This window comes from Myotis davidii, unplaced genomic scaffold (assembly GCF_000327345.1).
Source record: "Myotis davidii unplaced genomic scaffold, ASM32734v1 scaffold741, whole genome shotgun sequence".
Classification (NCBI taxonomy): domain Eukaryota; kingdom Metazoa; phylum Chordata; class Mammalia; order Chiroptera; family Vespertilionidae; genus Myotis; species Myotis davidii.
The window spans coordinates 137,285-147,451 of NW_006291250.1; the positions used below are offsets into that span (position 1 = coordinate 137,285).

At 54.2% G+C, this 10,167-nt stretch overlaps 1 protein-coding gene across 1 annotated transcript in view; it reads left to right on the forward strand.

The window, feature by feature from the left end:
- GIPR (gastric inhibitory polypeptide receptor) overlaps window positions 1-7,331 on the forward strand; it is a 7,799-nt gene extending 468 nt beyond the window's left edge. Inside the window, 11 exon segments of the mRNA XM_015564391.1 lie at window positions 173-272; window positions 818-925; window positions 1,689-1,792; window positions 2,886-2,989; window positions 3,179-3,323; window positions 4,077-4,262; window positions 4,756-4,863; window positions 4,985-5,073; window positions 5,161-5,299; window positions 6,776-6,817; window positions 6,910-7,331. Coding sequence (XP_015419877.1) covers window positions 173-272; window positions 818-925; window positions 1,689-1,792; window positions 2,886-2,989; window positions 3,179-3,323; window positions 4,077-4,262; window positions 4,756-4,863; window positions 4,985-5,073; window positions 5,161-5,299; window positions 6,776-6,817; window positions 6,910-7,116 — 1,332 coding nt within the window. The 3' untranslated portion in view covers window positions 7,117-7,331.
- Window positions 7,332-10,167: the final 2,836 nt, after the last annotated feature.

Genomic DNA, 10,167 nt, shown 5'->3' on the forward strand with positions numbered 1-10,167 from the left:
CCCCTGGAGGTTTCTAGGCTCCCCTCAAGAGTTAGAAGAGGTTTCTCGGCCACTCAAGCTCCTGGGCAAACAGGACAGCCCCTCCAGGCCCCCCGAGGGTCTCTGGCGCACACGCACCAGGCAGCCTGGGAGCGGGGTCGGTGGGGGCGTCCTCCCTTCTCTCTCTCCGTAGACAGGCTCGGAGGAGCAGACGGCGCGGGCGCTGTACCAGCGCTGGGAGCGCTACCGCAGGGAGTGCCAGGGGACCCTGGAGGCCGCGGAGCCCCCGGCAGGTGCGACTGGGGAGCAGGAGGGCTGGGCCCCCCAGGAGGCGTGGGCTGGGAGGACGGTAAGGGCTGAGGTTGAGGGGGGTGGGCTAAGGACCAGGCGCTGGGCCTGAAGGAGTTGTCCGGGGTAGATGTGGGCTTGGCCTCGGCGGGAAGGGCCTGGATCCGAGTGGGATGCTACTCGGATTAATGGAACAAGTCTGGGAAGAAGCTTGGAATGGGCGGGGTCTTGGGCGGGGCTGCACTGGGTGGGCGGGGTCTGGATGAACAGAAGGGCGGGGCTTCCCAGAAAGGGGGCGGGGCTTGAGTGGAGCCTGGAAAGGGCCTCGAGCAGTGGGAACCTCGTGCAGCCGGAACTTGCTTGATGGGGAGCCCAGAGTAGGGCTCGGAGGCTAGGCGGGCCTTGGGGTCTGATGGGCGGAGCTGTGGCGCTGCAGGGTTGGACCACACCAGGTGGGTGGGCCTAGGGCAGGGCTTGTGGGTGTGAGGAGGAGGGCTTTGGGCAGAGGGTGCAGTGGATCCACACGACATCTGCCCGTATGCCACTCCAGGCCTCGCCTGCAATGGGTCCTTCGATATGTACGTCTGCTGGGACTACGCTGCAGCCAACACCACTGCCCGTGCTTCCTGCCCCTGGTACCTGCCCTGGCACCGTCACGGTGAGGTGCCCCCTGGGCTATGGGCCTTTCTGGACACAAACAGCTCCTAAGCCTTGCCCCAGACACCACTTCCCCCAAACTCACCTACACCCCATGTCCTGCTCCTCTCTGTCCAGCTGGGTGTCTCCTCTGACTATCCAACCCGGGCTGGGTCACCCTGATCCTGGCTCTGTCACATAATGCCCCTTCTCTGGCTGTCTCTCTCTTAGGACTAGGGGTTCTTGTTTTCTCTCCTTTATCTGAGTCTGTCTCTGGGCATCCTGGTCTTCCTGTCCTAACTAGCTATGTGGTCCAGGGCAGTTTATGTAATGTCTTTATACCTCAACCTCCCCATCTGTAAAATGGGATTGATGATAGCACCAGCTTCATAGGTATCTTATGAATATTAAATTAATACGTGTAGCCGAAACCGGTTTGGCTCAGTGGATAGAGCGTCGGCCTGCGGACTGAAAGGTCCCAGGTTCGATTCCGGTCAAGGGCATGTACCTGGGTTGCGGGCACATCCCCAGTAGGAGATGTGCAGGAGGCAGCTGATCGATGTTTCTCTCTCATCGATGTTTCTAACTCTCTATCTCTCTCCCTCTCTGTAAAAAATCAATAAAATATATTTAAAAAAAATTAATACGTGTAAAATTCCATAGAAGGGCTCATCATCATCATCATCACATTGGCTCTCTCTCTCTCTCTGCCTTTCCTCCCAGTTGGTCTCGCTGTCTCCATCTCTTTCTCTGTGCCTCTAATCCCCTCTCTCGATTCCCCCCAGTGGCTGCAGGCTTTGTCCTCCGCCAGTGTGGCAGTGATGGCCAATGGGAGCCTTGGAGAGACCATTCTCAGTGTGAGAACCCAGAGAAGAACGGGACCTATCAGGTAAGAAGAGGTGAGGGACTCAGATTGGATGTCTAGGGAGAGGTGAAAAGGCAGCAGCCTCAGACTGAGCCTGAAATCCCTTGTACTGTTCAGGGCTCTGGGTTCCAAGTGATACAAATTCCAAGTAAATGTGCTTGATGCAGAAAAAAGAAAGTCTTTACTTCTGTGATTGAACCGTATTCAGCCACGGCTGGATCTAGGTGTTCGAATAATGTTGGGGATCTCTCTGTTGCTCGCCATCGTGTGCCTGTGTTTTTCTCTGTGCTGGTCTCATCTTCTCTGTGCAGGTGGAACAGGTTTCTCTTCTCCATTATCACCAGGCTCACATCCCACCAACCAAGCAACACTGTGGGAAGACTGAGCTTTGTTCTCAATAGTTCCAGCATAATGTCACAAGACTGATTCTTTTTAAAATTTGTCTTTTTCCTTTAAAAAATGTATTTTTGTTGATTTCCAAAAGGAAGGGGGGGGAGAGAGAGAGAGAGAGAGAGAGAGGGAGAGAGAGAGAGAGAAATGATGAGAGAGAATCATTGATTGGCTGCCTCCTGCACGCCCCGGACTAGGGATCAAGCCCACAACCCCGGCACGTGACTTTGCCTGGAATCGAACCCAGGACCCTTCAGTCCACAGGCCAATGCTCTATCCACTGAGCCCAACCAGCTAGGACTAAAATTTTTACTTTTCAATTACATTGTCATTCAATATTATTTTATACTAGTGGCCCGATGCACAAAATTCGTGCGAGGGGCTCGGCCCTCGCAGCCCCTGGTGGCCTCAGCCAACCCTCGCAGCCCCAAACTTTCAGGATTGACGCTTATTGTCCTGATCTGGGTCATATGCCCACCCTGGGCTAATCACTGTGTGGGGGCGGGGGTTAGAATGCTCTGATTGGCTGGTCCAGTCTGGCAGTGTCCAGTCTGGAGCAGAGGGGTGGAGATAGCCCCATTGAAATAAGGGAAATTGGATCCCCAAGAGAAAATTGGGGTGCTTGGCAGGAACAAGGAGCAGATCGATGTCTGTCCAGCCCCTGCCTGGCCCTGGGGAAGAGCTGAGCTCTGTTCCTGTGTCCTTCCCTGTACCCCTCCCCCCCCAGAAGGAAAAGCTGATCTTGGAGCGGCTGCAGGTCGTGTACACCGTGGGCTACTCCCTGTCCCTGGCCGCGCTGCTGCTGGCGCTGCTCATCTTGAGCTTCTTCAGGTGGGACCCCCTGGCTGGGAGTGGCAGAGACTGGGCCTCAGTGTGCCCACTCAGATGGGGGGTCAGGCTCCACCAGCAACAGGCACCCAATGGCGGTTCTGTGAGAAGAAGGGCTGGGAGGCGGTTAAAGGGGCTCCGTGTGGCCACGGACAGGTCTCCATGGGTCCCCACTGCCTCCCCCATCCCCAGGCGGCTGCACTGCACACGCAACTACATTCACATCAACCTGTTCACGTCCTTCATGCTCCGGGCAGCAGCCATCCTCACCCGAGACCGGCTGCTACCTCCACTGAGCCCCACATCCAGGGACCAGGCCCCTATCCTGTGGGACCAGGTGAGCACCGCCCCTTTTCCTCTCAAACTGGGGTTCCGCCTCCTCTGATGGGCAGTAAGTTCCCAAGCTACCCACTACCCGCTACATGAGGAACAGTTTTCCTCTCTCTTGACCACTCCGAAGACTTTGGGAGAGGGGCCCCCAACTCAGCCACCTTCATTGTTGACTCCCCATCTCCTTTATTGGAATTTTCCGTTCTCTCTATTATATTACCAACCACTGGCCTTTCCCACCCCTGAGAGAGTCTTCCGCTGGAGGTGAGGAGGAGACAGATTGGGGGAACCAGCTGGTGGGAGGATGTGGTAGACCCCCACTTGTTACTGAGGAACAAGGTGAGAGAGGCCTGAGGCTGGGAACAGGGGGAAAAACCACCTGGTAGCAGCGAGGTGCCCATTGTTAGGAAGCCTGGGGGTTGGCGGGAGAGGAGTGGAGAGATGGGAGAAACTTTTGGAGAGGTGGAGTAGCTGAGCACAGTTCTCAGGAGATGGGGTGGGAGAAGCCATATTTGGGGGCATCTTGGTGGGGGGGGGAGTTTGATAGTGAGATGGAAGATACCAGTTGTTTAAGCGTTAGAGTGGGAGAGTTCATATAGGGCGAGAGACACCAAGCACGGGTACCGCCCGTCGGTGATACAGAGCGGGAGACTATTTGATGACAAGAGATGGGGGCGAAAGGACGAGCAGCTGGAGGAAAGCTTGGGGTCCCCCCCCCCGCGCCCTGACGGCCCCCTCCCCCTGTCTGGCCACCCTCCAGGCTCTAGCCCCCTGCAGGACGGCCCAGATCGTGACCCAGTACTGCGTGGGCGCCAACTACACCTGGCTGCTGGTGGAGGGCATCTACCTGCACAGCCTCCTGGTGCTCGTGGGAGGCTCCGAGGGGGGCCACTTCCGCGGCTACCTGCTCTTCGGCTGGGGTGAGCCCCGACCCTGTCCCCTGCCCGCCCGGCCCAGTGCACCACCGCTCCCCGACTACCCTGCTGGTCGGCTTCAGGGGTCTCTTCCTCTCCCTAGGCCAGCGGTTCTCAACCTGTAGGTCGCGACCCCTTTGGCGGTCGAAGGACCCTTTCACAGGGGTCGCCTAAGACCACCCTGCATATCAGATATTTACATGACGATTCATAAGAGTAGCAACATGATAGTGATGAAGTAGCAACGAAAATAATGTTATGGTTGGGTCACAACATGAGAAACTATTTAAAGGGCCAGAAGGTTGAGAACCCGGGGCTTTGAGGCACCTGCGCGGGTGTGCTGGAAGCGTGGGGTGGTCCTGACGGCACCTGGGGGTTTGGAGGGAACGTGGGTGGGGCTAAAGGAATGGCAGCCTGGAAAGATTGGAAGGGGGTGGTGAGGGCGGGGCCAGGGCGGGAGCAGGCGGGGCTCTGGAGGAATGTGGGTGCGGCTTTCTGGAAGGCGGGCGGGACCGGTGCTTCCAGCGGGTTTCAATCTCTTAGCTCTACAACCCCTACTCCAGGTGCTGGGAGCGGAACGACATCAAGGCCATTTGGTGGATCATACGCACCCCTATCCTCATGACCATTTTGGTACGGCCGGCCCCACCTCCTCCAGGCAGCCCTCGGGGATTTCTCCTCCTGGGGAGAGGGGTGCCACCCTCTGTCTCCCAGGATGGGATGGGGCTGGCTCAGCCTCTATCTTTCCCCGCAGGTTAATTTCTTCATCTTCATCCGAATCCTTGGCATCCTCGTGTCCAAGCTGAGGACCCGGCAGATGCGTTGCCTGGACTACCGGCTAAGGTGGGGGAGGGCGGGGGAAGGAGGGGAGAGGGCCGGACGTGAGATGGGGACCCGGGTCGCCAGGCCACAGCTGCCCTCCACTCCCAGGCTGGCTCGCTCCACGCTGACGCTGGTGCCGCTGCTGGGCGTCCACGAGGTGGTGTTTGCTCCTGTGACCGAGGAACAAGTCCGGGGCCACCTGCGCTTCGCCAAGCTCGGCTTTCAGATGTTCCTCAGCTCCTTCCAGGTGCTCAGGCTGGGGGCAGGGGCCGCACCCTTCCACCTGGGGCCCTTCTCCCCAGAGAAGCCATTGAATTGGGTGTGACTACGCGAGTTCATTCATTCTGCACAGAATGCTGAGCTGGTGCTGTTCTCAGCTGAGGAAGCGGCAGGGACCGAGACAGGAGACCGGAGGCCTCAGCAGTCCTGCCTCCTGGTGAAGACCTAGGGCTTTGAGACTGGACAGGGCTTGGGCCAAAATCAGATCCCTCAGAGCTAGGGTGGCAAGAGAGGTGCTCAGAACGCAAAAGACATGAAGGCACTCACTCCAACATGTAAGGCTGGCCCTGCATGTGCTTGCCCTAACCCTAGTCCCCACTCTGTTTTACCTGCTTGGGCCTCAGTGTTCTCATCTCTAAAGTGGGGACAACACTCGTCTCACCTCACCTGCCTGTTCATTTCATTAAATTTAGCAAACTTTTATTGCATACATTTTTCCTACCTCATTGTGGGACTATTGCCAAGAACTGAAATGGTCTCTACATTCTTGTAGGACAGACGGATGCTATCCACACATGGTATATAAGTAAAATATATACAGAATGGCAGATGGTAAGATGTGAGTAGAGGGAAAAAAGCAAGAAAATAGAGGTGAAGGTTAGACAAAAGATAGAATTACAGGCAGGGGGTCAAGGAAGGCCTCCTCAAGAAGAAGATATTGGAGCAAAGACGGAAGAAGGCAAGGGAATGAGCGGGCGGGGCAGGTACTGGGGGAAGTGTTCCAGGAAGAGGCACCTCACATATCAGATCCCTGAGGTGGGAGTACCTGTCACCATGGAGGAGGGCTGGCGGGCCTGAAGCAGTGGGAGCCAGTGGAGCAAGGGAGATAAGACAAGTAATATTTTACCAATAACACATATAAATAATTGACTTGTATTAATTTATCAAGTAACATTATTAACTATAAATATAAATGGATTTTATACTTATTTTAATTTATATGTGAAACACAAATATAAAACTAAAGTTAATTTATCAATAATTTAGGATAATCATTAATAATTAAAATTAAGCAAATAATAAACTTGATTTATTAATATTTACTAATTATTATATAATAATGGTAAGATAAATCATAAGACTAAGTAAAAGGTTTAACACTAAGTACCAGACACTATAGCTTCCTGCATACCAAGATCTCAATTCTCACAACCACCATTGTATTACCCCATTTTCCAGATGAAGAAACTGAGGCCCAGAGGGGTTAAGCAGTTTGCCCACGTGGGATAGAAGCTAGGGAAGCGGTTATTACGTCCAGGGTCTTCTTTATTGCTCAGCAAACTGGGGAGGAGAGGGCGGAGCAGGGAGCGTGGGAGGTGCCTGCAAAAGTCTAGAACCGGGACAGTGGCAGCCGAGGTGGTCTGGGGCCTGGCAAGGGCCAGAGCTCTTAAAGGGGTGCTCATAAGCCTATCCCCAACCCCTGATATAACGCCTTGTTTGACAGGGCTTGCTGGTCAGCTTCCTCTACTGCTTCATCAACAAGGAGGTAGGGAGAGCCCCGGCCGGCCGCCCGCGCCCTCTGGCGGCAGCACAGCGAACGGCGTGCCTGGCACCGGCTCTGAGCGCTACCCGTTGCAGGTGCAGTCGGAGATCCGCCGAGGTTGGCACCGGTGCCGCCTGCGCCGCAGCCTACGAGAGGAGCCGCACCAGCCCCCACAGCGTGCCTCTCTGACCCTGCAGTTGAGCTCCGGACCCAGACAGGTCGCCACTGGCCGTGCCCTGTCCTCGGGGAACCTCCCAGGGCCTGGGGATGAGGCCAGCCGAGTCTTGGAAAGTTACTGCTAGGCAGCGGGAGGGACTCCTGTGATCATTCCGTTAGCATGTATTTATTGAGCGCCTACTGTGTACCAGGCCCCTCGTGGAGGAAGGGCGCTGGGGAAATGGGGTGGAAGGAAACAGATAAAGGCCCCTAGAGTTCAAAATTGAGTGGTGGAAACAGAGCCTTAAGACAATACATGGTTATATATAGGCTGAGTGGAATGGCTTCTGAAGGAAAATTAGAAGGGGCCCTTAAGACAATACATGGTTATATATAGGCTGTGGAGTGGAATGGCTTCTGAAGGAAAATTAGAAGGGGCATATGGTGGTCAGGGAGGGCATCTCTGAGGAGGTAACATTTAAGCCATACCTGCCAGAGGTGCAGGAGACAACTGGTAGGCAAGATTCTAGGCAGAAGGAACAGCATCTGCAGAGGCCCTGGGCAGGAAGGAACTTGGCCATGTCTTAGGAGCAGACAGGTGGCCTGCATGGCTGGAGCTGGGATGAGTCAGAGCCAAATGGAGAGAGAAGTGAGCAGGGGCAAAGAGTTAGGATTTTATTCCAGGTGCACTGAAAACTCTTAGCAGGAGCATCTCATATGGGCTAATGTGTGTATGTGTGTGTATGTTTTATTAATTGAGAAACATCAATTTGTTGTTCCACGTATTTATTTATGCATTCACTGGTTGATTCTTTTATTTAAATAAAATGTTTTTATTGCTACTTTTGAGAGAGAGGAAGGGAGAGGGAGAAACATCAATGTGAGCAACATCTATTCGTTTACCGGTTGCCTCCTGTACATACCCCGATCTGCGCTCAAACCCGCAACCTGGGCATATGCCCTGGCTGGAAATCGAACCAGCGGTTCTTCAGTGCACGGAGCAACACTCAGCCAACAGAGCTACACAGGCCAGGGCTACCTATTGGCCGCTTCTTGTATGTGCTCTGACCGGGGGCCAAACTCGAAACCTTGGTGTATCGCAGGGGTAGGGAACATCTGGTTCATGGGTTCTATAAGGTCTGCAAGATCGTTTGGTCTGGCCCTGCCAAGGCATCAGGGGTGAGTTAATCCAATGTTTTGACCAAATATAGCAGGCTAATTTTTAAGTTGATAATTTTGCCTGGCCTGCGAATGATGTTACAAATATCCAAATGGCCTTTGGCAGAAAAAAGGTTCCCCTCCCCTGGTGATTTGGGACAATGCTCCAACAAACTGAACTACCCGCTACCCAGCCAGGGCCATGGGCTAATGTTTTAAACAGCCTTCTGTCTGCCCGATGCGGGAACAGATTACTAGGGATGGACACTGGGAGTCCAGTGAGGAGACTGCAGGCGGGAGGTGATGGAGGCTGACCCAGGTGGTAGCGATGGAGGAGCGTGAAGCAGTTGGACTCGAGCTATTTTAAAGGTAGAACTGAGGATTTGGCAATGAATTGCATGAGAAAGTTCAGCAAGAAGAGAAAGAAGTTCAAGAAGACTCGACGGTGTGAGACTGTGGGGAAAGGAAAGGGAGGTTGGGTTTAGGGTGGGGTGAACCGAGAGTGCTCTTTGGACGTGTTAAGCTGGGACTAAAGGTCTGGAGCTCAGGCAGAGGTTAGAGCTGGAGGCAGAAGTGTGAGCCCACTGGGGTCCAGAGAGGAGGATTCAGTGTAGATATAAACACGGGCAATTCAGGGCAGGCCCCGGCTGAAACCTTGCATCCAGAGAGGCCGGGACCACTGCTGGCTGGGGAGTGTGGCCGCACATCCTCCCCCTCCTGAGTGGCCCCCTGGGCACTGGGAGAATTGGGGGAAGCCAACAGCCACACTGTAGCAGGACCACCTGCACACACCCAAGCCCTCACTCCTAATCCTTCCCCCACAGATACAGATAGATTCAATTAGAACCTGGGTGTTGGCAATTATTTTCCTTGGGTCTCCAGCTCCCTGGACAGACAAACTCACGAGTCTTTTAAACATGAGGTGACCTTGCCGCCCCCCACCCCTTCCTTGTGGGTTCTGGGAGGGTAGGGGCCCTAGGGCAGGGTCCTCATAAATCAGGGTGGGGAACATCCGGCCCTCGGGCCATATAAGGCCCTTGAAACCACGTGGTCTGGCCCTGCCACGGCATCAGGGGTGAGTTAATTAAATGTTTGACCAAATATAGCAGGCTAATTTTTAAGTTGATAATTTTTCATGGCCTGAGAATGATGTTGTAAATATTCAAATGGCCCTTGGCAGAAAAAAGGCTCCCCGCCCCTGTAATGTAAATAAAGCATGAGAAACAGTTGTGTTGTGTTTTTTGGTGTGTGTGTTGAGACAGAGGGAAGGAGGGAGGCTGCTCATGTTGAGGCGCAGCCAGAGCCACGGTGTCCGTGGGGCCTAGTGGGGCTCGGCGGCCGGGAAGCCTGTGGTCAGCATGTCCCAGCGTGCGCTCTCCCGGCCCACACGTCGGCACCCTGGAAACAGACAATTGCAGAGGAATCATTACACTCGGGCCGTTTAAACATGGAAGTCCCTCACCACAATGCTGAACAGGGAGAGAGAGAAAATGGGGATCTTTTGGCCAGGCAATGAGAAATGACTGAGGCTGGGTGTATGGCTGGGAGCCTGTGGTGGCCACACACTCCCTGGAGGGTAGCACTGCTCATCTTCAGCCATGTCCATGATGTTCATAACATGGACATCAACATGTACATCATGCTGTCGCAGTCCCCACTAAGAGAAGCCCCAATTGGGAATGTTCATGTGATGCTTAACTATTTACAATGTATACAATTAAAATTGTGTGTGTGTGTGTCCGTGCACCAAACACTTCCTAAGGGTTCTCTGAAAGGCAGTATTAAAAGTAAAGCCTGCCCTAGCCGATGTGGCTCAGTTGGCCGACAGTCATCCTAAGCACCGAAAAGGTTGCTGGTTCAACTCCCAGTCAGGGCACAGGCCCGGGTTGTGGGCTCGATCCCCAGTGGGGGCGTGCAGGAGGCAGCCGATCCATAATTCTCTCATCTTCGATGTTTCTCCCTCTCTCTCTCCCTCTCCCTTCCTCTCTCTCTCTCAAAATCAATAAAAACACATTTTGTTAAAAAGGAAAGCTAGGCAG